Source organism: Mangifera indica, chromosome 19 (assembly GCF_011075055.1).
Source record: "Mangifera indica cultivar Alphonso chromosome 19, CATAS_Mindica_2.1, whole genome shotgun sequence".
NCBI classification, from domain to species: domain Eukaryota; kingdom Viridiplantae; phylum Streptophyta; class Magnoliopsida; order Sapindales; family Anacardiaceae; genus Mangifera; species Mangifera indica.
The window spans coordinates 10,188,325-10,211,766 of NC_058155.1; the positions used below are offsets into that span (position 1 = coordinate 10,188,325).

Sequence of the window (23,442 nt, forward strand, 5' to 3'; positions counted from 1 at the left end):
GACCAATCTACTAACATGTCAAGACTTGCAACATGACCTATAATTCACTGGGTTGCACCTTCTCTAACCCTTAGTGGGTCACCTATAAAATTATATATATTATATATATATTTTTTTCAATTTTTACTAATTTTAAAATTTTTTTATTATTTATTAATAGATTCGCATGTCTTGCCAAAAAGCTCCCCCACAATCCAAAATTTTTTGAGGGCTTTGCCTCAAAGCTCTAGCACGGTCCAAGAAGCCTTACCCTAAGGCCCTCGACATAGCCTGCTTGCAACTTTGCGGGCCATCCGTACCGCTTTCATGTCTAGAAACCATTGCCAAAAGTTGCCAAATCCGACATATAACGCCGGTCGTGGAGTAAAGTTCAAAAAGTATGAAACCCAATGGCTTATCAACAGAGTATTCTTATAGCGACACTAAAAAAAAATTAATAAATAAATGCTAGTTAATGAACTAAAAAGCCTATTAGAGATTTTATATACTTCTAAAATATAATCCTGTTATTACAGTACTGTTTCCATTCATACAAATATTTCGACTTTTGTGTACCGTATCAGTGCAACTTGAGACTTCTTGAAGCCATCTGGATTTTGTTCATCATCTTTTAAATGCGGCCCAGTTTCTCTACAAGACGATTCTCTATTTCCATTCTTTTCTTCAGCATCACCCCATACTTAGAAACAAGGCTTTTGTCTCCAGCAGTCACAGAAAGCTTGCAATTGAGAGATGTCTTCCCCAGCTTGTCCTTATACATGCTGGAGATGGGCACAAAGCTTCCTTTTTTGCTGCACAGGTAACCATGAGCAGCCCTCAAAGCAGCTCCCAGGGAAGCCGAATCTGTCAAACAAGAACAAAGGTTGATCCATCTGGAGGAAAAAAATTGTATAAAACAAATAGTAAAGTTTCACAGGAAATCTTTTTTCTAACTGAGGAACTTCATCTACTATAATTTGAAATAAAAGAAAAAGCTTTTTTTTTTTGGGTCAAATGAATAACTACAAGTTCAGGTAAAAATTCTAGTTGTGGTTTCTGGATTCAGTTTCAAACAAGTTCGTTGATTATCACAAAACATATAAGATGGAAGAAACACATACCAGTTCTCTGTACTGTGTAAACATCACAGCCAAAAATTGATGCTATACAGTTCAGAATGCTTCTATTTGCTGATGCTCCACCAGTGGCTATAATTCTTTTTGGAGGAGATGGCATCCCAAATCTTTCTGCATGAGCTCGCATTGAGAGGAATTGGCCCTCAATCAATGCCCTGACCTGTACACGGATTTGTTTGATTTTCTGAGTAAAGAAAGGTTGGAGAACCTAGCTGGCCCTTGAAGACAGAATATTGAAAATTACTAACCTCAGAAGGAGCCTCAAATTCCTTAACTTCAACTTCTTTGAAGCCATTCAGATTTTCTTCAGTGAAATTTTCAAGAATATAGCGATGAAAACCAACTGATTTTACAAATTTGAGTCAGTTTATTACTTGATGCATTTTATATGATATCAATAAAAAATTACATAGACAAAGGAGTGAACACAACTATTGATTATCAATAAAAACTACTGAATTACAAAATAAGCACCCAGAAGCCTCCATTCAATGGGTGTTGCTATACAGGCATTTTAGGAGTCATATAATTACTTGGGTCCAAATCTAATGCACCAGGAATACAGTATAAGAGACAGAGAGAAAAGACTAAATTCAGCGATCAATTTAACATCTTTTGAACGATTTTAGATGACAAATGTCACCAATGAATAAGCAACTATAATGAAGAAAAGAATATAAAAAGCTGACCTGGTAGAGGAGGAAGAATTTCATGCTCTGTGTAGTAGAAACCCATCTTGCCACCTACCATGGGAACCAGATTGAATAAATAGAGAATAGATGCAGCAATTATGCAGGAAAAGTAATTGGAAAAATGCATTTACGAACCATTTAGAGGCGGTGTTTGATCCAGATATTTATCAAAAACTTCCCATGATTTCTCCGCACAGCGGTTACGCACATCTTAGATTAAAATTTTGATCAGACTGGGGACTACAGTATGGAATGCATTAGAAATAAAGATTGGTCTTACCTTCACGAGTCAGAGAAGCATTTTTATATACCAACATTACCATATAGCCTTTTGTGTCCACAGGATTAGGAAAAACATGACCCTCTAATCTAGGCTGGGGATCATCAGTTATCCCAAAGACCTGCAAAAACCAGGATCAGATTTGAAGTAGAATACAGTGGTCAGAGTCAAAACTAAAATAAAGGCTCAATAGTAGGGCCACACCATATCTCATATAACAGGTGTCAATTAATGGCTGATGGTCTAGAAAAAGGAAAAATCAAATGAAAAGGCATTTGAAAGGCTAGATAAATTCTTACGGTGTCACTAGTGCCAAGACTAATTGCCAGATCTCCAGGAGTGCTTAGGGTCAAACCTGCAAGTTCAATGAACTTCTAGTTGACAAAAGATTTAAGACAAAAGTATATAAACATGCGCCAAAGAGGACTGAGTAGACAAAAAAAAGATTTTAAACAAATTTCACTTCAAAATTTTGTAGAGTGTAACTGTGAAATACATAAAATGTGAGAAAGGTTGAAAATACTCTTTTAGAAAAGATAAATGAAAAGCTCAAAGTATAAGGCATGCAGGGTTTATAAATCTCTTTGTACCCATTGCTTCACGCCTATTATATCTAGCCTTAGTAACAATGAACTAATCCAAACCAACACTTAAAATATATGAAATAAATTGCCCATAAGTCTATATTCTTTGTCTTCTACCATCACCAAGGCAAAGGCTATAGCAGATGCTCTTTACCTCATTATACTTTCCTAAGATTCTAAGTTTTCAAAGTTTAAGTGAAATGGACATGGGATGTCCAGGTAAAAACATCTGTTTGGTTTTAATTATCTGTCTCTTGATTTTAATTATCTGTAGGCATATGTAAACCTATCATGTTTGTGTAGATCTTTAGAAGTGTGGTAAAGTGAAGCAAAGGGTTTTAATATTTAGTTTCTTACTCCATCTTAATTTTTTTTAAAAGACCAGTATTGGACTTCCCATTTTGTGCTCTACAACTATTTCATTTATACAACTATCATGTTTGTGTCATTTATGACAATATCATGTATCTGCAACAGCAACTGCAACAAAAAATCCACTTATTGGAACTTCAGAAACCATTAGAACACATGGTATGGAAATTGATGATCAACTGAGTCATTAAATGACATACAAAATTTCAAAAGGAGTGTACTAAATAAAATAGGAGTGTGTTAAATAAAATAGCAGAACTTAGTAATGAGAATCCTAACCTGCTAAACTGTTAGGATTGTCTCCTGACCACTGAATGACCAAGCAATTCTTATTGAAATGATACCTGTAAGAAGTTAATGTAGTCAGAAAAATTAAAGTACTTGAAAAGAAAAGTATCACAAATGTATGAGGATTAAATCAATTGCTTATAAACTGAAATTTTATTGGATCGCTAGTATCATGGCACACAGTAATTTTTCTATTATTAGTTTACCCCCTTTTTGGGCAGAAAAAGTATTCATTGCCATATCACCCACAAAGTTGCACAGCACAGAGAGGACAAATGGGCTTGTTCTTGCCAACTTAATAGCAAAGCATATCCTTAGTAGATGCTGTTACATTGCACTTTTGTATCACATTGGAGAACTTCAAGACAGCTTTTATGATTAGGAGTTCATTGGGTTTATTTGAGTCTTAACATACTTCATGTTCACTTAAGTTGACAACAACACTTTCAAAAACATTCATTTCCCTGTTTCAGTAATCACTCATCCATGTTCATATTCTCAAGCCAATAACCAGAAAAGAAGATGATGAAAAAAACTTAGCCAATAAATTGGAAATCTCAAAAGATTATCAAAACATTAGTGAACTAACAAACAGTAAACTACTAACCTCTCCACAAAGTAAGGAGCAATATGACCTGCAACAGCATGGGCTGGAGCTAACTTTCCAAGTTTTTTCTCCAAATCCGGAGCTGTAGCCTGTAAACAATAAAATTCAACAAACTTGAGCTAAAATGGAGCGAGAAACCTACCAGAGAACTATGAAACATTATTTCACCATATACACAATAACATTATCACATTTGTTGGAAAAAGTATCAGGACTTAAAAAATAGTCGCAGCAAACCTCTAAAGCTATTTTAGACCATGCTCTTTGCTTGACATCCATCAAGTTCATCCCTGCACCATCAGTTTCGTCAATACAAGCATAATCCCCAATCAGAAGTGATGCCATAAATGAGCTAACAAGGGAAATCTTCTCAGTATTCTCATAAACTTCCTTCTGTGTTTCAAATATCTTCTTAATCTGTGGTCCAGTAAATCGTTCATGAGCACGTGACCCTGTAATTTTAGACAACTCCAATGCACCACCAACAGCTTTCTCTATCTCCCTACATTGAACAGTGGTGCTGCTATCCATCCATATAGGAGATTCATTAATCGAAAAGGCACTGCCTAACTGATCAACCAATGGCTTCCTTGGATCCAGAGAGGATAGAACCTCAGCACTACCATTCTTCCAATAAACACTACCATGCTGCTGTCCACTACCAGAAATAGCAGCAATTTTCGAGAAATCTAATTTTGATTTGGAGAATTTTTGAAGAATGATATCCAAAGCTTCCACCCACATCAAGGTGGGTGAAACAATTCTTCCATTAACTGAGGGATCTCTATAAACTCCATCTTTGGTCTTGTAGTGGGGCAAATCAGAGTCAAAATGAACTAGCTCTGAAGTGAAAATGTTAAGATTGGAGTCCAACACAGTTGCCTTCAATGACCTTTAGAAAAAAATAAAACAACTTCAATCCATCAAAATTACATACATAATTGATTCTATACATGATTTACAGGGGAAATTAATAATCAAAATAAAACTGAATCGAAGAAACATCAAAACACTGACAAATAACATGTTTAGTCAATCACAAGATAGATTATTTGACAAGTTTCATTTAATTCAGATAACAAATAAACGTATTACAAAGAAAAACAAATAATTGAATAAGTATCCAATAGGAGAAAGACCAATGTTAAGGCAAAGATAATAAAGAATGGTGCTTTAAAAGGGTAATCATTCCATGACATTACAGGAAAATTAGAAATGCTAATGTTATGAACAAAATTTGGTAAAATCAGAAGAAAAAGATCTTAAATAGAGCTAACATTGCACAACACAGAAAGACTTACTGAGTAGAGCTGTCAAATCCAAGGAAAAAAGAATCCTGTGGAAGAGAGAAATCCTCCATTGTTGAGTTAACAGAAGAGACTCGTACTGGCTTTGGGAGTGCTCTAGCTTTGTCCTATTTATACTGCTGGACAACTGACAATTGTTTAAGACCGAAGAGTCAATTAATTTTCACCCAAGGTTTTGGAAAATTACATTGTCACCCTTAATTTCAAAAACTACTAATTACCACCCAAAATTCATCTAGCTATACGGGTGGATTTAAACTACACTGAATATAAACACTCCTTAACTTAATTTTAACTTAAATAAAAAATGACTTATCTTAAGTTCGGCTAAAGTTAATGGCTCAAATTTACAATCGATTAATAAAATAATATCGTCTTTTCTAATAACAAATAAAATAATATTTTTTATTTGATATGATCTAAATTGAATTATAAGTCTCAAATCAAATAAAACCTTTCTCAAATCATACGCCAAATTAAGTTAAAGTTTCTCTCATCCAAGTTTGATTGGATTTAAAAAATAAACCAAATCAGGCCTGACTAATTTTCAAAACCAAAATAATTCGGTTAAGATCAAACCCTAACTAGTTCCATTATCATAGTAAAATTTTAACATAATATCATACAAATAAATTACTGTATTACATCTAATTATTGAACTTTTATAATATTATAATATTATCTCTTAAAAATGGTCGCCAAATTCGTGGTGGGATTCGTGGAGGAAAAGTTAGATTTTATAATTAAGGAGGGTGAAGAAAATTTGTCATTTCTTAAGGATTTACATAGAACTTTCCTTGTTTAAATTTGATAGGAATAATAAAAAAATGAATGAGATCTTGGATAAGGCCAAAGTTTTTAAGGATTTGACCGGCTAATTATCACGGATAATGTTACAGGATATGTTACTAAAATGTCAAAAATAGATAAAAATTTAAGTACATATCACGATAAGTCATTTTATCATTATCACTAATCTTATTTGATCTTTTGTTTAAAATAACAAAATCACTACCACTGATTTTATTTTTTCTTTTAATTCAAAATATGAATGTGACCCTCAATCAATTTATACTTTCCTGATTTTTCTTTTCTTTCCGGTGGTATCATTCTTAATACATAGAGTAACACAGGGATAATAACAGAAAAAATGTGGAATAGAATACCTTATTCTATATCCCTATCTTTGTAGAAGATTTCAATCACTGTCTTTGCTCTACCCTATTATGAGTATGACAATAATTTTTCGTCCTCTCTTTACAGAAAAAAATCTCTTCTTTTATCAATTATCTGTTAAAAAATTTCTTTTTTATATTCTTTAAATATACTATAAATATATTAAATTAGAAAATTAACTAAAATTAAAATTAATCTATTTCAAATATAATAAATAATATATGTTAACCACTTTAATATGTATAATTTCAAATATAAATAATTTAAAACTATATTTTAAATAAAAATATTAATATAAATGAGATGGAGATAGAGATAAGACATATATCTTCGTATTTGATAACGAAAATATTTTTCATTCTCATTTTCAACCCTTTCCCTATTTTTATGAGAAAATCAATTTTTTGTTATGGTTGAGAAGGATTAGAGACCCAAAATTTATAACAAAATTATCAACTTTTTTAATTTAATAATAATTTAAAAAAAAAACTTAGTGAAAGTTTTCTTTTTATCCGCTTGAGCGCAAGAAAGAAATAGAACGAGAAATTCCAAAATGAAACACGGGAAAAAATTAAAGATTAAGACTGTTTATTATAAACAATAATAAAATTAAAAAGAATGTGATTATCATATAAATGAATGGTTTTAAATTATAAATAAAATAATAAATAATCATATAATAGTTTATCTGTATACACCATCGTCTACACACATAACATTGTTCAATAAACAATTAGCTAAGAAAAATATTACGCAACAAAACCAAATTTGTAACTCAGACTGCACACACCTCTTATCACTTTAAATGGCCAGGTTACCAGGAAAACGGCAGAACCAAATAAACTAAATGGTTAATTTTCTTTGAACCTCCCCGCTGCCAAGGTATACTAAAGCACAAATTACGCTAAATGAATATAAAATTAACAGATTAATATTGGCCACTGTTTTCATTCTCCATATGTACCAATCCTCTCAGAGTGCCTGGTAATTGTGGTGAGAATACCCAGTTGATGACCAACAAAACACAGGTTTCACTGAAATACTTCAGGAAAGGACCACATTATGAATTTTGCATAGATGTCACACTCTAAAAACTCAATATGAGCTGTCCGTCCTATGATTGTGTTCAAGTTCTTGCCGTAGGCTGTGGTATCAAAATTGACATCGCAACGCATGAACACCCGCTGCTCAGAGGAAGGGGCGCGTATCTGGTCCAAGCAATTATTCAGCATCTCCAGAAATACTTTGCCCTTTTTTGAGTAGTCCCAAGAAGCTGCCGGGCACAGTTCAATTCTGGCTGAATGATATGGAACGTAACCATCCTGAGTGACACAAAATCATAATGAGCACCAAAGGTACTGGGAGTCTAGGACAACATGAATCAACAGCTTAGAAAAACTGTCATATTTTCCACACATTTCCCACGGTTCAGTGATGAAAATCATTCACAAAAAGTTCTTAAGATAAACTTTAAAAAATTTTCAACAATGTCAATCTGTTAGGAATTATCAGTTGTTTAACAAAAACCTAAACCTGCTCATTTAGGTGTGAAACAGCTTCTCAGAAGAAGGGCAAGAATAGTTTGCGATACAATGTACTTCAATCACTTTTCATCCCCAGGAATACATTATGGTCATCCTCCCTAGCAGACAGCCAATTCTTATGGTAAATATAACCATGGGACACACAACTTAGCCAATTGTTTCATTCCCATGTTCAAGAAACTATAATCATGGAACTGTTTTGTAACAGGAGATACACAGATACAATTCTAATGTCGATACAAATTAACCTGCGAATAGTCTATCAAACCCATGCCCCTTGTAAAGCACTATGATTGTTAACAAACAAACACCAGATATAATAAGGTCAAAAGCAGATAGTACATGTGCAATCACAATGAATCTCAGAAGATTCATAGCAATTTTAAAGAACGAACTTTTTCATATAAGGCAAATGGCATAAATGCAACTATGATGAATCTTTGAAATGATTTGTAACAAGTTTAAAAAGTAAATATTGTGCAAACAAAGTTAATACCTGGGGTGAAGATAGCAGAATTATATGCCTGAAATATTCCAATGTCTTCTGCTGAAAGAATTAAATTAACTGTTTTAGACTCAGTAAAAGAAATAAAACACATCCACTTTGCGTGGTTTTCTTATTTATATGAGCATCCTTATTTCAGAAGGCAACCAAATATATTTAGCATGCATATTTTTTGTTATCTGTCTGCCATAGTTCCAATCAAGATGGGGTTAGTTTTTTAACTGACCCCTTTGGCACCTTTTACATTATTGGGCATGTGAACCACTTTCCCTTATGAAAGACAACCATACTGAATCAATCAGAATCAAGCCAACTTCTCTCACAACTGTCTTTGACTCTCTTTTTTTGATCAACTTCCAATTGAGAATTTCACTCATTACATCACACTCCAAACTACTTCAAGGACAGATATGGGTGTAATATTTCAGATATTGGAAAAGACATATCTGTTCATGGTTTAAACCCATTTTGCAAGTAAAAATTGCAAGACATTATTCCGAATGAGTTTTATCTGTTCCATGATTGAGATCATAAGGGATATAGGTCAGTGAGTTTTGTTTGATAATAGGGATATTTATTTATTTTTTTGTTTACAAGGGGGTCAAAACCAAAATCTCACTTTTGGTAGTTGTATATGGTGGGGAAATGGTTATTTCCAGCAATTTCCACAATAAATTGCCTCAATAGACTTAATATGTTTTCAAGAAAATGTGGATAAAAAAGAGGTAAGTCATTCTTATGCAAGGTCTATTGTATTTTAAGTACCTTAGAGAGTTTGTAGAAAAATGTATTTTGTAGATCAGGAGTATCAGTGAAAGTGAGCTGATGAATGCACTGCGTATTCTTCAACTTCTTCAAAAGCCACAGCCCAGAGTTGAATAAGGAGTTCGAACTGTACAGATACCCCAAATGTGGACCAGATATAGAAACGTATGTATGCAGGTACCTTAGGTATGGTTCCATAACACCCTCTGCAGAAAGTAAAGCACATATCTGGCAACAAATTAAAAACTTGAAGAGGAAAGATCGAGAGGCATATAAAGCTATGATCATATACCTGCTAATGCTGTTCTAAGAATGATATTTCCAAGTGAATGCCCAACAAAACTAAGCTTGATATCTCTTAAACCATCAGATCTTGACACTTTATCCATTTTTTTCTTAATAAAAGCAATCACTTCTTTAGCCAGTCTTAGTCCCATCTCTCTTAAATCTCCAGATGTTCTCTCTTGATTCACTTCTGACATAAGAAACTCAATCTTTGGATCTATCAAAAGCCATTGATTCCGAATAAGCCGCAAATCCAGATGATGTCCCTATTATGTTCAGAAACTGACGTGCAATGTTAATCTATTGGTATATGCTCCAAGCTAAATGTAGTATACACATGTATGATAAGAGAAATCAAATATTTATCTAGAAGTTAATGACAATGACTCTCTACAGGCAAGAATGTAGCTGAATTTCAAGGTTTACACCGCTTAACCAATATTTTGATTGATGGTCGTTAATACTGTCAAGAAAAAAAACATCCTAAGGAGAATTCTTAAATTACGCAAGAACAACAAATCAAAGACTAGCAGCTCCAATATATGGATCAACAAAATAGTCTATCATCAGCAACATTTAAATTTGATAAATTAGACCTTCAAACTCCCTCGAAATGCAATAAAATAACAAGGAAGTTTTCATTATTATTATTGCACCTCTTTCTTTTTCAGAGAAGTGTTCATCAACTTGAATGGGGAAGGGATCTTCAGCTAATCATTTTTTTGAATTTGTAATTCTTTAATTTGAGGCAAATGCACTGTTCTGGGGTTCAGATTCTTTGGGTAATGACCGGTGAAGATTTTGCCTCCTTCAAATGGGACCTTTTTTATTTTTATCCTCTGATTCACCTTTTGTATCTCTTTTCTCTTTCAAAATAGTCTTTAATGATTTGTAATTGGAAAAAAAAAAAAAAAAGGAAACTCTTTATAACAGTCACAGGAAGTAAAAATTATGGGCACACTTAGAAAGAGAAATAAGTTACAAAAGAGTAAGGGCTTGCCTGAAACCCATGCACAAAGACAACAATCTTCAAGTCACGACCATGCTGTGGTGAGCTAGAACCAGGTAGCTGTTTTCCAGATTTGGAGCCTGGCCCTGCGTGTGAGCCACACCCGCTTATTGGGTACACATTTCTGAAGTATGAATCTTCACTAAAAGTACGGCGTGGAGCATTAATGACACACTCCACCATTACAATAGGAATATGTGAAGGGTCTCCAAATATATACATATCTTGAATAAACCGACTGTTGATCTGCATGGCAATCAAACTCTCCGGTAAATCCAGATACATGCAAAATAACAGCCAAAAAATCAGCACCTACAAGAGCATTCACGAACCTTCATTTGTGCAATACTTCGACGGTGAAGTTCTGCACGCATTGCTGCAAGCTGAGTAGGCTGGATAGAACAAAAGAAAATTCCAGATTCAGCCATAGATGCTTGATGCAAGTCACTAAACAAGTAGGTAATGAGAAATGAAGAGTATTAGTATTTACATCATCGTTCAACTTCAACAAACTTGAAACTTTTCTATGCACACCATTGTAGGGAGGCTCATCAAACCCACTATTTAGATAATGATGAGGCATCTCAACCTTGGAGTACACCATCCATATGGACCATTCAGCTCTCCGATCCTTGGCCCATGCATCACGTAAATATTTCAGTATCAATCTACTGTTAGCCCTGGAATGGAGTGCCATATTAGCATATATATACAAGCTAAAATAATCTAACAACTACACCAGTATCCTGACTCATCCATTATTAACTTATCATTACTGAAAGATAACAAGATCAACTACATTCACTTGGAAGGAGGTCAAAGCAGGTTGTTTAAAGCTTAAATAGAATTCAGTGTCTTCACCAGAAGATAAAGAGCATCTTAACTGACACGTTCAATGCACCTTCATATTAAAAGGAAGAAAATTTTGCAAACATTAAAAAACCACTTTAGCAGTTATTGGTATATTGACCACCTCAATCAGCAATTGCTGTACAAACCATACAGATACTGCATAAGACACATTGTCGAACCATCACAACATGAGTGATTTTAACCGATATATCCAAAAGGACAAGGTATTTCTGCATTTATTTGGGTCTCCGAGAGGTGAGACGTGTTTCAGTATATTTGCTATATGATAGGAGCATTAGCATGTCTATTAAAAACTCAATATCCCTAAGGCTACGTCAAGAGATTTCCGGTGAATTTACTATTTATTCCTTTCAAATTGTAACCTAACTGGACTCATAATTATAATTGGTAATCCATAATTGAATTGGTAATTATCAAATCCTAATCCTATTTCCTACTCTTGCAAATATGTTATCAATATCCTAAATCACAATAAAATAATTATTAATTTCCTAAATGACCCCTATGATGGGACCTAATAATCTTAAAAATCAAAAACACTCTAAACTTTTTCAAATTTCAAAAACCCCCTGAAATTATCATATCACTTCCATGTATTTTGAAAATTCAATTATGACCCCCATAGTTTGTAAACTGATCTTTACACCCCTAATTTGTTATGTCATATTCAATTCTTTGAGGGTGTAATTATCATTTTTGAAACTAACAAGTAACATAAAAAGTTACAAAAATTTTAAAAGCACCCCAAACTTTTTTCAAAATTCCAAAAACCCATTGCAATTATCATATTCACCTCATACATTTTGAAAATTCTATTATGATATCAATAGTTTGTAATATAAAATTTACATCCCTAATTTGTTGTATTTTGTTTATTTTTTTGGGTGTAATTATTATATTTTAAACTATCAAAGATACATTAAAATTTTAATAATTTTAAAAACATATTTCAAAAAATCCTGAAAATTTTATAATTTACCCCTAAATATACGATTATGTCTCAATGACACTTTTATCTGTTCTTTTATTAGTAAAATTACTACTATCACTTGCCATCAAAGAGGTGAGAGTGAAAGAGAAGAAAAATAAGTAGATTCTTATATGATTAAGATATTTAAAGAGTTTATTTTTAATTTTTGTTAATTTGAGGTTATATAATAATTTTGAAAACTAAAATAAAGGGAATAAAATGAAAATTTTATTTTTCACCTTTTTTTTATTAATAGAGTTTGATTTTGGATGAAAAAATATTATTTATGTCAACTAGGGATAAAAAAGTCGGTCAAACCTGGGGTAGAAAAATGTAATTTACTCAATAATAAATTAGGGTGTCCTAATAAAATTGGGATCACATATGTCTGAATAAAATGACGAAGTAGAAAAGATGCAAACCTGTGGAAATTTAGAAATATATTCCATAAATAGAACACTTGCTTGCCCAAAAAATCAAAAATTTTCAACAGGTTTTCCTCTGATAAGGTGCTGAGCAACTGATCCCTCTGAAAATTCTGAGAACCCTTTGCACTCTGTTAATGAAAAAAGTAACCTTAATAAAAATCAACCACAAAGTATAAAAAATTGCAATGAAGAATCAAGATATACAGCACAAGTAAAGCAATGACCTCAGAATGATTCCGTGGCATGCCTTGTTCTGGAACTTCACCGTTGGCAGTACCCAGATTCACTTGCAAGAGAGGATGAGACAACTTTATAGCATCTATTCCAGACATAAACTCAGTCATATCAATAGCTTGATTAATTGCTTCACTAAGTTTTTGTAGATCTTCAAGCAAAGTACTGCGGGAATCTAATAATGCTTTAACAAGGATGACAGGTTTTGTATCTGCAGAGGCCACTTGATCCAAAGCCTAATCAAGTTCAAAAGCAAGCCATCAGTAAATTAGACAATAATTTGTCAAGGAAATGGTAGAAAAATAGTTAAAAGCTACAAGCATCTCAATATGTGTGAATCATGGGGTTCAAGTCTAAGAAAGTCGAAGCAAACAGAGAACCAGAACTATGAAAATATTATAAATTCATACTTGTCAATAGAAGACGGTGGTTAAAAAAGATCAAATAGCAAGAGTCCCATAAAAAATTCTAATTGGTGTTTGAACTCTGCAAAATGATTATAACAAGATAAGGTGATAAAACAACTATACTGCTGCCTTGAAGAGGATCCGAGACACAGTCAACATTTTCTTTATGCAAAAAAGGTGAATACCAGTAAAGATAGAATATAAAGAAAAGCCTGGGCTAGGTCAATTCATAGCATGCACATACACACAGAGAGACCCAGGAGACCATGCATGAACTGGGGCTCTACATACATATAAATGTAATAATATAGCATTATCCAGGAACAAATGTACAGAAAGCCTGATTAAAGGCAAAGAACACAACCCACATACAGCAGTAGAACGGAAAGAGCAAGAGAAGACACAAAAATTAACTTGACAATTTCAAATAGAGGTTATTGCAAACAAAAAGTCAATTGGGAAAAAACATACTTGATCAGATGCATTAACAATCCTGCCAGCAACATCTGCATCCTTGAAAGTATCACTGAGATAATTTAGTTAACCAATATGGCACAAGAATTAGTTTACAAACAAGCTACAAATATAAATTTAAAGAAAAGGAAGAACGGTTACCATGTGGGGGTCTAACCATGAGGAAGATAGCTTTTTTAGAAACTAGAATCTGTAACAAACCTGGATACCTTCAATGCAGGGCTGTGAGAACCAGCTTTGCGTAGACTCACATGAATGCTTACATCAACAAGCACTGCATGAAATGCGTCAAAGTGGACAGGGCAATATGAGTGCAATCCCAAAAGTGCTTTAGGAGGTATCCGAAATTCATGGACTGCAGCAGGACAAGCATCCAGAGAAGCCTGCAACTCGTACCTGCACATAGCATTACACTTGGTGTTAATTTTATAATCTCAATCAGAAAATATCAGATATCAAAGGGTGTAAGAGAGAACTAAATTCCACTTTTACCCCTACTAAATGGGCAAAATTACCAACATAAAGATTCTGTCAACTCACCGAATCTCCGAGATTGAAGCATACATAAGCTCAAACTTCAAAATAATAGCAGATGTAAATGGACCCTATCAACAAAATGCCATATCAATAGCAAGATATGACATCAATAGCAATGCTTTCCTCCCCCATTTCAGGAAGATTTCCCTATAGTTTTAAAACCAAAAAAACCAAAAAAAAAAAGGTTCCTATCTCAGTGAGGAGCAAGGGGGAGATTTACCTCATATTTACTAGGAGATAGACTGAATGAAATCAGGATAGATAGAATAATATCCTGCCTTGCATACTTGATCCGGAATGGCTGTGTAGAAAAACTGTTGTCTCTATCATTGATCCTCCATCCTCCAAAAATTTCACCATAACCTAGATTGGGAGCTGCGGCTCAACCAATGTCACCATTTTAAAAATTTAGTTCTTAACTGAACATAAAAAATAACAAGTTCCAGAAGCACAATGAAAGATCAAAAACTTAATGATTTGAATGAAGGAAACAATAGTTCAATGACTGAATAACATGTAGAAGTAGAGTATTTGTCTGTTCTTTATCATTATTTTTCTTTTCTGGTGCTCTTCTGTACACCTTCTATCTGATAGCAATATGCCCAATTTTGGCATCGTAAATGTAAATTCATTTGTCTTCTAAAGGTAGCTTGTCTCACCCCGGGTAAGATTCATCAAATTTTTGAGCAGAATAGATACTAAGTAATCAGTTTTAAAGAACAGACAACAATCCATAAGCCGCATTCACACTTTATATAAACAACAAGCTAATGTTTGAGTCTATTTTAGGAACTGCAATAATTCCAAAATAGATGCCTTGATGTCTCATTTAGGAAGCACATAATTGCACCCCATGATGTGTTTCTGTATTTCTGAAACGTTTCCGTTTATTAAACGCTCTAAATCTAGTATAAATGTTTTGGGGACGTTTCAAAAATATAAAAAAATCGAAGAAATGCGTTTCTTTTCCTAATTTTTTTAATTCTTTAAAATTCGATTTCATGTTTCATTCTTTTTCACAATATTGAACCCTAACTCTAAAATCGTCTCCTTTTCTATCTAAAACTTCTTTCTTCTTTGACGTGTTAAAACTCATTTTTGGCTTCTCTAACTATTGGCAAATGCTCAAAAAATCGGCTTTGTCAAACCAGTTACCAGTCAACAGTCGACAAATTTTTTTCATCATCGACAGTGCATCGACGATGGAAAATCATCTCCTCTCCAACGTCTCAAACTCTCAGTGACCTTGTTATTTCATACTTTTCAGTCCAAGTATCATTCGTAACTTGTAACTTGTAATTCGTATGACCTTGCTTTGTTTCATTTTGAGGTTTCAAAAGATTATCACAATTCTAAATTAGTTTCACTCACTTCTAGTTGTGAGTTATAATTTTGATAAGTTGATGTTATTTTGAATCAGCTTTGGATTAATCTGCATACTATCTCTTTCTTTACCATAATTGTTGGTTGATGGAACAAATTGGATAAGTGTTCAATGAATGTTAATTTGATATACATTGTTCATTCATTGGATGGACACTATCTTTAGTTTCATTCACTTTTGGTCGCTATATTTTTTTTACAAAATTTGGTATCTATGAAAGAAACCCTATATTTTTCATATTTATAAATTTCTCTATGTTTCTATATCTTATATTTTTGAGAAAATATGTTTCAACATTTTTGTTTCCGTGTTTCCAATTTTGTGCTATATAGAGTCTCCTAATATGTGGCTATCTGAGACCACCGACGGTCGTCTTCATCTCGGATGAAGACGACGTCTTCGTCTCGGATGAAGACGACGTCTTCGTCCAAAACAAAGACACTTCAACGAAGATAATTTCATCTTCGTCAGAGGAAATAGCCTACACCGGTGACTGGGAAGTGATCAACAGGGAAAGTTGAGCCCGGAGGGAAAGCCAACGCTACTGGAGATGGTCATCTCCGACGACTCTGACCATGATTTGCAAACCTTGGGAGGGAAATTTTGATTTTTCAAACTTTGGATGGGGGTTGAATTGTGAGTTTTCAAGTTGAGAGAGGAAAATGTAACAAAACTTTTGATTTTTAAAATTTTTTATTAAATGACTATTTTGACCCTAACCATAACTATGATTTTTAACGGATAGATGAGATTTTGGGTTTTTCAAACTTCATTGGTGTAACTTTGGGATAGCACTTAAACTTAGGGGTGAAATAGTCTTTTGGCCTATTAAAAACCCTGTTATACTAGAAGATTGAGGTACACTAAAAGTTTATGTCATGTAAGATGCACTTACATGTTATGTAAAACTGAGATTCTATATTGGCATGATAAAATCTCAGAACTTATATGTATCATATTAAAACTATTGTAAGTGTAAGTAGAGGTGATTAAAACCAATATGACTTTAGAGAAATCACCTTCATATTGAACAACTCTTACTGGTGTGCCGAAAGAGGAATCGTCTTCGTTCTCCCATTTCATGCTAATCTTAATTTGATACCATCTAATTAAAACACAATGACAAATCACATATTTAAAAAAATGAAAAGAAAAGAAAAAATAACCACAATTATTGAAAAAATATAATTTGCATACCCCTGATGGAAAAGGTCAAGGTTGTGAAACCTATGAAGATAAACGGCAACCTCTTGAACAGTTGTGAGCACGTCCTCAGATTCAACCTTCTTGGGAGCTAGGTTCTTCAGCAACAACTTCTTTTGAACCATCATGTTCTAAAACCCCCCAAACATGCATCCTCGTTTTTCAATCTAATATGATAAATATTAGTCCCCTTTAATGAACTCCACAAATCCTTTATAGCACACTCTAAAACTGGATTTTCAATCACATAACAAGCCACACAATAGTTCTCCCCCAACCTCCTTGTTGCTTTTTGCACCACAAACTATAAGAATTCTCACTATCAATAACTACTGGTGTAAATGAGCGAATCTTCAGACAAGAAATTAACTGCAGCTGCAGATAGGGAAGTATGATATCAAAGATCAGTTCCACTCAACATTAAATATTATATTATGAAGGAACCTAACAACTTTAAATAACTACAACCTAACAAGAAGAATGAGAATTATAGAACACCTATGATCACGCAAACTTATTCTAAAGACAGTCAACATTTAAAACAGAAAAAAGGTAAAAATAAAAGAAAATAAAATCACCAAAATTATTCATCTATGGAGCCACATTTGGCTCCCTGAAATGGGCGCAAATCTAATAGAACAAAAACAAGAAAGAATCATAATTGTAATTACATAAGAAATTGGTTCAGATGAAGAAAAACCTTCAATAAAAGGATCAACACACAATGCAATTGATAGAGAATGTAAAGGGTAAAGAAGAAGAACAGGACAAACCGCGGTTCAGATCTACAATGAATAATGACGTCGTGATTTGCGCGAGTTTGATTTAAGTTTGTTTCTTTCAAAATTGAAGATAGCTATTCATCAATTTTACGGTGATTTCCCATTTTTGTTTCTCCATCAATAAGATGATGTGGAGATTTGTTGATAACGAAGTTTTGCGCCAAAAATACATGTCCAAGGCAAAAAGCTTTGCAACGGCCTCAGGTTCCCGCCGATTTAGTCCCATTGAAAGAAGATCATGGGCTTGGCTACCTCCAGCCCAATATTTAAGTTCTTCGACTCTTCTAAATGTGGGTTTTCTTAGAGAAACTTGTAATGTTTTTAACAAAAGTGCTTTCTGTCCTATTGATGGGCTAGGTTTGTCAGACCTATGTTTGGGCCCAATATTTCCTTATTCATTATTTAAAATGTCTGATTATTTCATAATTGACTTTTTGTAAAGTACCACCTAAAAGAAATTAAAATTTTACGTTTTTATGTCTTACATTTCGTTGGACCTACCATGCTTTGACAAGAGACATCAAGCAAAATGAATACAAATTTACAAATTTGACATAAAACTTTTGGTCATGTCATAAAAATGCAAAACATGTATAAAAAGTGTCTGGAACACCTGTTCCACCAAAAAAAAAAAAAAACACTCGTCCTATTTTCAAGTTGCTCGTTCAAATGAGAAATGACTTCATTCCCTGATTCATTCACAATTTTGCCGAAAATTGAGCAAATATGAAGATTGAAGATGGAGTACATGTTCCATAAGATTTCAAGACAAGAGCAACTTGTTCCATCGATTTGTTCGAAACAGTCAAAGTCTTATTAGGAAAATAAAAAACTTCTACTCAACACTTGATCCTCAGACCCTGCAGAACAAATTCAAAAATCTTGTCAAAGTCAATGACTTTATTTTCATAACCAACGGTTTGTTTGCATTAGACCTTGATAATTATTTATAAAATCAAGCCTTAGGAGCATATTGAAGTGTTGGAGTTCAAAAGTAAAGGCCAGCAAAGGAAAATGAGTAATGTTAAATATACAAATATATCTTATTACCTTGTTTATATAAACTAATATAATAATATGTGACTGAATGATTTTGAAGTGAAAAAAATAAATAATTGTATCATCTAATCACACGTTGTTATGTCAGTTTATACGAATAAGTTAATAAGAAAGATGTATACATATAATTTTTTTCAAAGAAAATATTAAAAGCTAAAACAATCCTTAAATTATTTAGATAAAATCTCGTATAAACTAGTGTAAATGACAAATTTTTGGGTCAACTAGTGTACAAGAATAGAATGCAATGCAACTAGAATGTAATTAGTAAGAAACTAGTGTATCAATGGATACAATGGTAATGGAACTTCAAAGGGTTGCATTGAAAAAATAGAAGTAGAAACCTTGAAATTGAAGCTCTAATCCAATATAAGGGAAAATCCTTAAGCATTCTCTTTCCCTTAATTTTTTTTAATTTTCGGCATTTATATTGTTTAATTGTTATTTAGATTCTCTTATTAATTTTGATCTAGTGTAAGTTTCATGCTATCTATATGAATACTATTAATAAATCACAACAAAATATTGCATGGTGATCATATTTTCATCCCCTTCATGTTCAATCAAGCCATAGGTCTAAACATGAGAGTTAAGCCGCTGGGCAACAAGAGATTATCTTCATGGACCAGACCGATCGGACCACTATAAAAGAAAAGCAAGTGGCTTTAGGTGATTTTACATTGTCATTATAGTTGAATTCTTTGGTGGAAAAATGATGCAAGTTCATTTAACCAATTGTTTGTGATTTCATAAAGTGCCTCATCTCTAAGCTAGTGAGCCCCTGCACGTAAAAACTGATCGTTCAATCAGGCTGATTGACACACGACAGGAAATGTAGGGCCATTTTTCACATGTATTATTGCTCGTAAATAACCATGTGTCAGTCGCCTCTGGAAAATAGTTTAAAATTTTAATATGTTTTTTTGGTGGGGGGTAAAATAACATCCAAACATGTTATCACTTGTTTTCTTGCATTTTGGTTGAATGTTTTGAAGCTCAATTCGAAGCCCTGCAAGAAAGACAATTGGCTTCTTCGTTTAGTCACAGACGTCAAATAACACACAGGGTTTCCATGCATATCCAAATTAAACACTTTCGAACCTTGGTTAATTATGTCGATTAGATGGGCAATCAGGATTGACATAAAGTAGACGGGAGATGAAAACAATAATACAGAAATGAAATGAGACAGCTCGGGCAGAACGTGGTCCCTTGATAAGAAATTGCGTCGAGCCACGAGAAATGAATAATTAAAACGAAGAAATTGTCAATTATAATGAAAAAAAAAAAAAAGACTCGCGGCAATAGTTAATCGTTTTGTTGAGAAGAGGACCCGTCTGGTTTGCGCCTCGAGGTAAACTCGTGACCTCAAATTCAACTGTTAGCAGTCCCAGCATTCAAGGGGACCCATTTTTGTCGTTGCCTTCATTCAGCCATGCATATTTTAATAATGCGTATAATATATATTGATTTCATTTTCAGGAAAATACGATTCCGTAGTGGGGCCTCTTCGACCGGCTTGAACATGGCTTCTGCTTGTGCTGATTTATTGTGTTTTGTCATCTTCTTGCCAACCATTCATGATTCCACGTTTTCCCTGTATTCGTCTGTGTATTGTTGTCAATACTGGAGTTCGGCTCAATTTTTGCAGTCAGCGTTGTCGTACTCAGATGTCTGCTAGTAATTGCTGTATATATATCTCGACCTGTCATGATGTTTTTTTGGTGATTACGTGACCACACACTTCAAAAAATGCCATATAACTTAAGAAAAGAATTAGTTAAATATGCGTGCGAAAGATTTGGAAATGGCGAGGCTAAGACTAGTGATGAAGTGTCCAAAGGATACCTTCAAATTTCAATGGTAAATGATGAGGAGATTTAAGTTTGAGAGTCGGTTATATCAAAAGTTCGAGGCTGGTGGGCCGGATAGAGATTTGGATAAACACATTTAATATTGTGCTTAAGAGCTAACACAAACCGATTAAAAGGTAAAATCATTCTTTTGATACGTTTAAAATAAAATGATCATAAATTATAATATAAATAAATACAAAATTGATCACCGAGAAAATAATACTGAAAATACCGTGTGAGTAAATAAAAAATTTTAGCCCCCTGAGATAGAACTATTGAATTAACTGTTGTGGTTGTGCGGACAGTTGTCACTCAGGCATACATGTCTGAGATCTATAAAAATCAGCAGCGAAATACTTGATCCTTTAGTGGACTTCCAGTCCAACATGACTGCAAGATGGCTCACAATTTCAAGAAAAAATCATGGCATGTCTTACAATAATGGTCAATTGGGGGTCTTAACATGTGCCTAGACTATAAGAAAAACATTTGAATTCTCATGGCCCTACATCACAATTTACGGTGATCAATAACGACGTATCTATCAAAATAAAGATCAAGTTCAGACGTTTTGCCAGGTTGAGAAACGTATCCGATTCATTATCCCATTGTTGACTCCAGAAACTCATTAATATAAAGCATACGTAACTCCATGTTAACCAGAAGAAGATGACTTCATATATCTTAATGGTGCCCGAGGATGCGGTCAAGAATCAGAAAATTATTTTCCCAGGACGAATTCAATGATCAATTAATAACGCTTCAATCAATATGAAGTTATCAGCTAAAACCAGTCAACGACAAGAAGCTGTCATTGTCCTGCAGATGGATTATGCAGAATAATCGATGAGTTTGGTGAGCCGCACCATCACCCATCTGCAGAACAAGATGCTGAATTTAGACATTACGTGTGGTTTATGTATTGCGTAGCAGAACTAGGGTTACAAAGAATTTATCCTCATTTAAGAAATTGAGTTTACAAATTCATTCTTTCGATGTGTGACATATTATTTTGTATATATATTGTAAGAGGACTTTGAAAGTCTGACGTTATCCGAATTGTCCCTATAATTAAGATGGTTCTTTTCAAGATTCAAGAGTTTGAATGGATTGCAAAAGTAACTAATTAAATTATCTGGCCGTGTATACAAAACATCCCTGTTGATTGTTGAAGGCATAGGGATGGGCGTTAAACATACAGTTGCCTTGGGCGAGGACCCTCCCTGATATATTGTAATGGTTGTTGAATGCGTTTTCGGTCTGGATTTATATTAATTTTAGGGTTAATAATTACAAAAAGTTAAAACAGTTTGATGAACGACTTTATTAGCCTGCAAACTAATCAGGTTTAATTTAGACTAAATCACATCAGGACTATATAATTTGGTTGGAATAGCACCTGGAGGGTGCGTTCCCAATCACCTCTTAGTGTCATTTCGTTTGGAATCGTACAATTTCAATGTGATTCCAATTGTTCTAGCATCAAAGTGATGCAATTTTAGGTAATCCCTTAGCTTTTTTTTTTTTTTTTTTATAATAAGAGACCTTGTTTATATTTGTTGGATTGCTAAATTCAAGATACAATGACTGGACCCATAATCACTACATTAGATAAGTCAAGATTTCACCAACGTGATAAAAACTCAAACTCAAACTTTCACTTTAAAAATTATAATGTTTCACCAATTTTACTAACTCTTAAGATCTTAACCCTCATTTTTTCTTATCAAGAAATCACTCGCATGCACCATAAAAACCACTTCTGATAAGTCAAACAAAAAACAAAATAAGAGTTAGCTCCATCATGGAAGATGACACAACAAAAAGGGGAGAAATTAATGTTGTGTTTTTGTTTAAATAAATCTTCTCAACACCATCACCATTATCTATCATCACTGAGTACACAACTTCCCTCAATTAGTTGTGTTGGGGGTGGTGAAACAAATTTCATTTGTAAAAAACCTATTGGTATTTCATTGACAAATTAAATGTGTTTTGAGGGGGTGGTTTGTGGTTCGAGGTAACGAGTGTGTTGATAGAGAGTGGGGTTGACAATATTTGTTGGTAACGATAGTTGTAATGTATGCATGATGGGTAATCCATTATCTCATAGATTTAGCTTTCATCGTATGCGCACGCGCATATGTGCATGTGTCTATATATATATATATATATATTATTAACCGATTTTTTGACCTCCATCCAAGGTTTTTTTTTTATGATCAGGGAGCCTTGCCCGACTTCATCAAATAGGTAACCTTGTGATATAGTAACCGGACTTATAACTAGTATACAGGTTAATTCAGAGTTTTGCTTTGTTGTAATATCTCATTATTTGGATTAAGCTAATTAGTTCAAATTTTTCACATAAAAGGAGATCATTCTAGTCAAATCCTAAACGAAGTTAATTTAAAATTTTACTTTGTTATAATACCTCATTATTCAAACTCAAGTTAATCGGTCTAAGTTTTTCATCCATATTGAAGAACACATCTAACCATATTAAGTAAACCATTATCTCATAGATTTAGCTTTCATCGTATGCGCACGCGCATATGTGCATGTGTCTATATATATATATATATATATTATTAACCGATTTTTTGACCTCCATCCAAGGTTTTTTTTTTATGATCAGGGAGCCTTGCCCGACTTCATCAAATAGGTAACCTTGTGATATAGTAACCGGACTTATAACTAGTATAC

At 33.6% G+C, this 23,442-nt stretch overlaps 2 protein-coding genes across 7 annotated transcripts; both read right to left on the minus strand.

Annotated features, from left to right (window-relative positions):
- Window positions 1-455: 455 nt before the first annotated feature.
- On the minus strand, window positions 456-5,386 carry LOC123202626 (xylulose kinase 2-like). Its single transcript, XM_044618592.1, has 11 exons — window positions 5,240-5,386; window positions 4,176-4,830; window positions 3,939-4,027; window positions 3,323-3,387; window positions 2,387-2,442; window positions 2,088-2,208; window positions 1,943-2,017; window positions 1,805-1,858; window positions 1,364-1,458; window positions 1,101-1,275; window positions 456-843 (listed from the first exon to the last, which is right to left on the minus strand). Exons 1-11 carry the CDS (start codon window positions 5,296-5,298, stop codon window positions 611-613), a joined length of 1,677 nt encoding a protein of 558 aa, XP_044474527.1. The 5' UTR covers window positions 5,299-5,386; the 3' UTR covers window positions 456-610.
- A 1,685-nt stretch (window positions 5,387-7,071) lies between these two features.
- On the minus strand, window positions 7,072-18,016 carry LOC123202666 (protein FAM135B-like). Of its 6 annotated transcripts, none has more exons than XM_044618669.1 (16): window positions 17,813-18,014; window positions 17,034-17,414; window positions 16,856-16,941; window positions 14,673-14,827; window positions 14,456-14,520; window positions 14,117-14,311; window positions 13,913-13,967; window positions 13,025-13,270; window positions 12,795-12,928; window positions 11,020-11,209; window positions 10,862-10,921; window positions 10,521-10,775; window positions 9,528-9,786; window positions 9,236-9,441; window positions 8,462-8,509; window positions 7,072-7,743 (listed from the first exon to the last, which is right to left on the minus strand). In XM_044618669.1, the coding sequence occupies exons 2-16, from the start codon at window positions 17,165-17,167 to the stop codon at window positions 7,453-7,455; spliced, it is 2,379 nt and encodes a 792-aa protein (XP_044474604.1). In that variant the 5' UTR covers window positions 17,168-17,414; window positions 17,813-18,014; the 3' UTR covers window positions 7,072-7,452. The 6 variants fall into 6 exon arrangements, 4 of the variants coding, with proteins under 4 accessions (XP_044474604.1, XP_044474602.1, XP_044474603.1 ...); XM_044618667.1 differs by having other exon boundaries at window positions 8,462-8,512; XM_044618668.1 differs by having other exon boundaries at window positions 8,462-8,512; window positions 17,740-18,014.
- Between the last annotated feature and the right edge of the window lie 5,426 nt (window positions 18,017-23,442).

What these genes read in the sequence shown, in the direction of transcription:
- LOC123202626 (XM_044618592.1), bottom strand. Translation starts at nt 5,298, where the DNA reads ATGGAGGATTTCTCTCTTCCACAGGATTCTTTTTTCCTTGGATTTGAC. An exon ending in CAATCCTAACAGTTTAGCAG is followed by an intron (nt 2,443 to 3,322) that starts GTTAGGATTCTC and finishes TTGAACTTGCAG; the next exon opens with GTTTGACCCTAAGCACTCCT. An exon ending in AATTCTTCCTCCTCTACCAG is followed by an intron (nt 1,459 to 1,804) that starts GTCAGCTTTTTA and finishes TTGTAAAATCAG; the next exon opens with TTGGTTTTCATCGCTATATT.
- LOC123202666 (XM_044618667.1), bottom strand. Translation starts at nt 17,167, where the DNA reads ATGATGGTTCAAAAGAAGTTGTTGCTGAAGAACCTAGCTCCCAAGAAG. An exon ending in TGTTGAAGTTGAACGATGAT is followed by an intron (nt 10,922 to 11,019) that starts GTAAATACTAAT and finishes TGTTCTATCCAG; the next exon opens with CCTACTCAGCTTGCAGCAAT. An exon ending in TTCTGCTATCTTCACCCCAG is followed by an intron (nt 7,744 to 8,461) that starts GTATTAACTTTG and finishes TGTGTCACTCAG; the next exon opens with GATGGTTACGTTCCATATCA.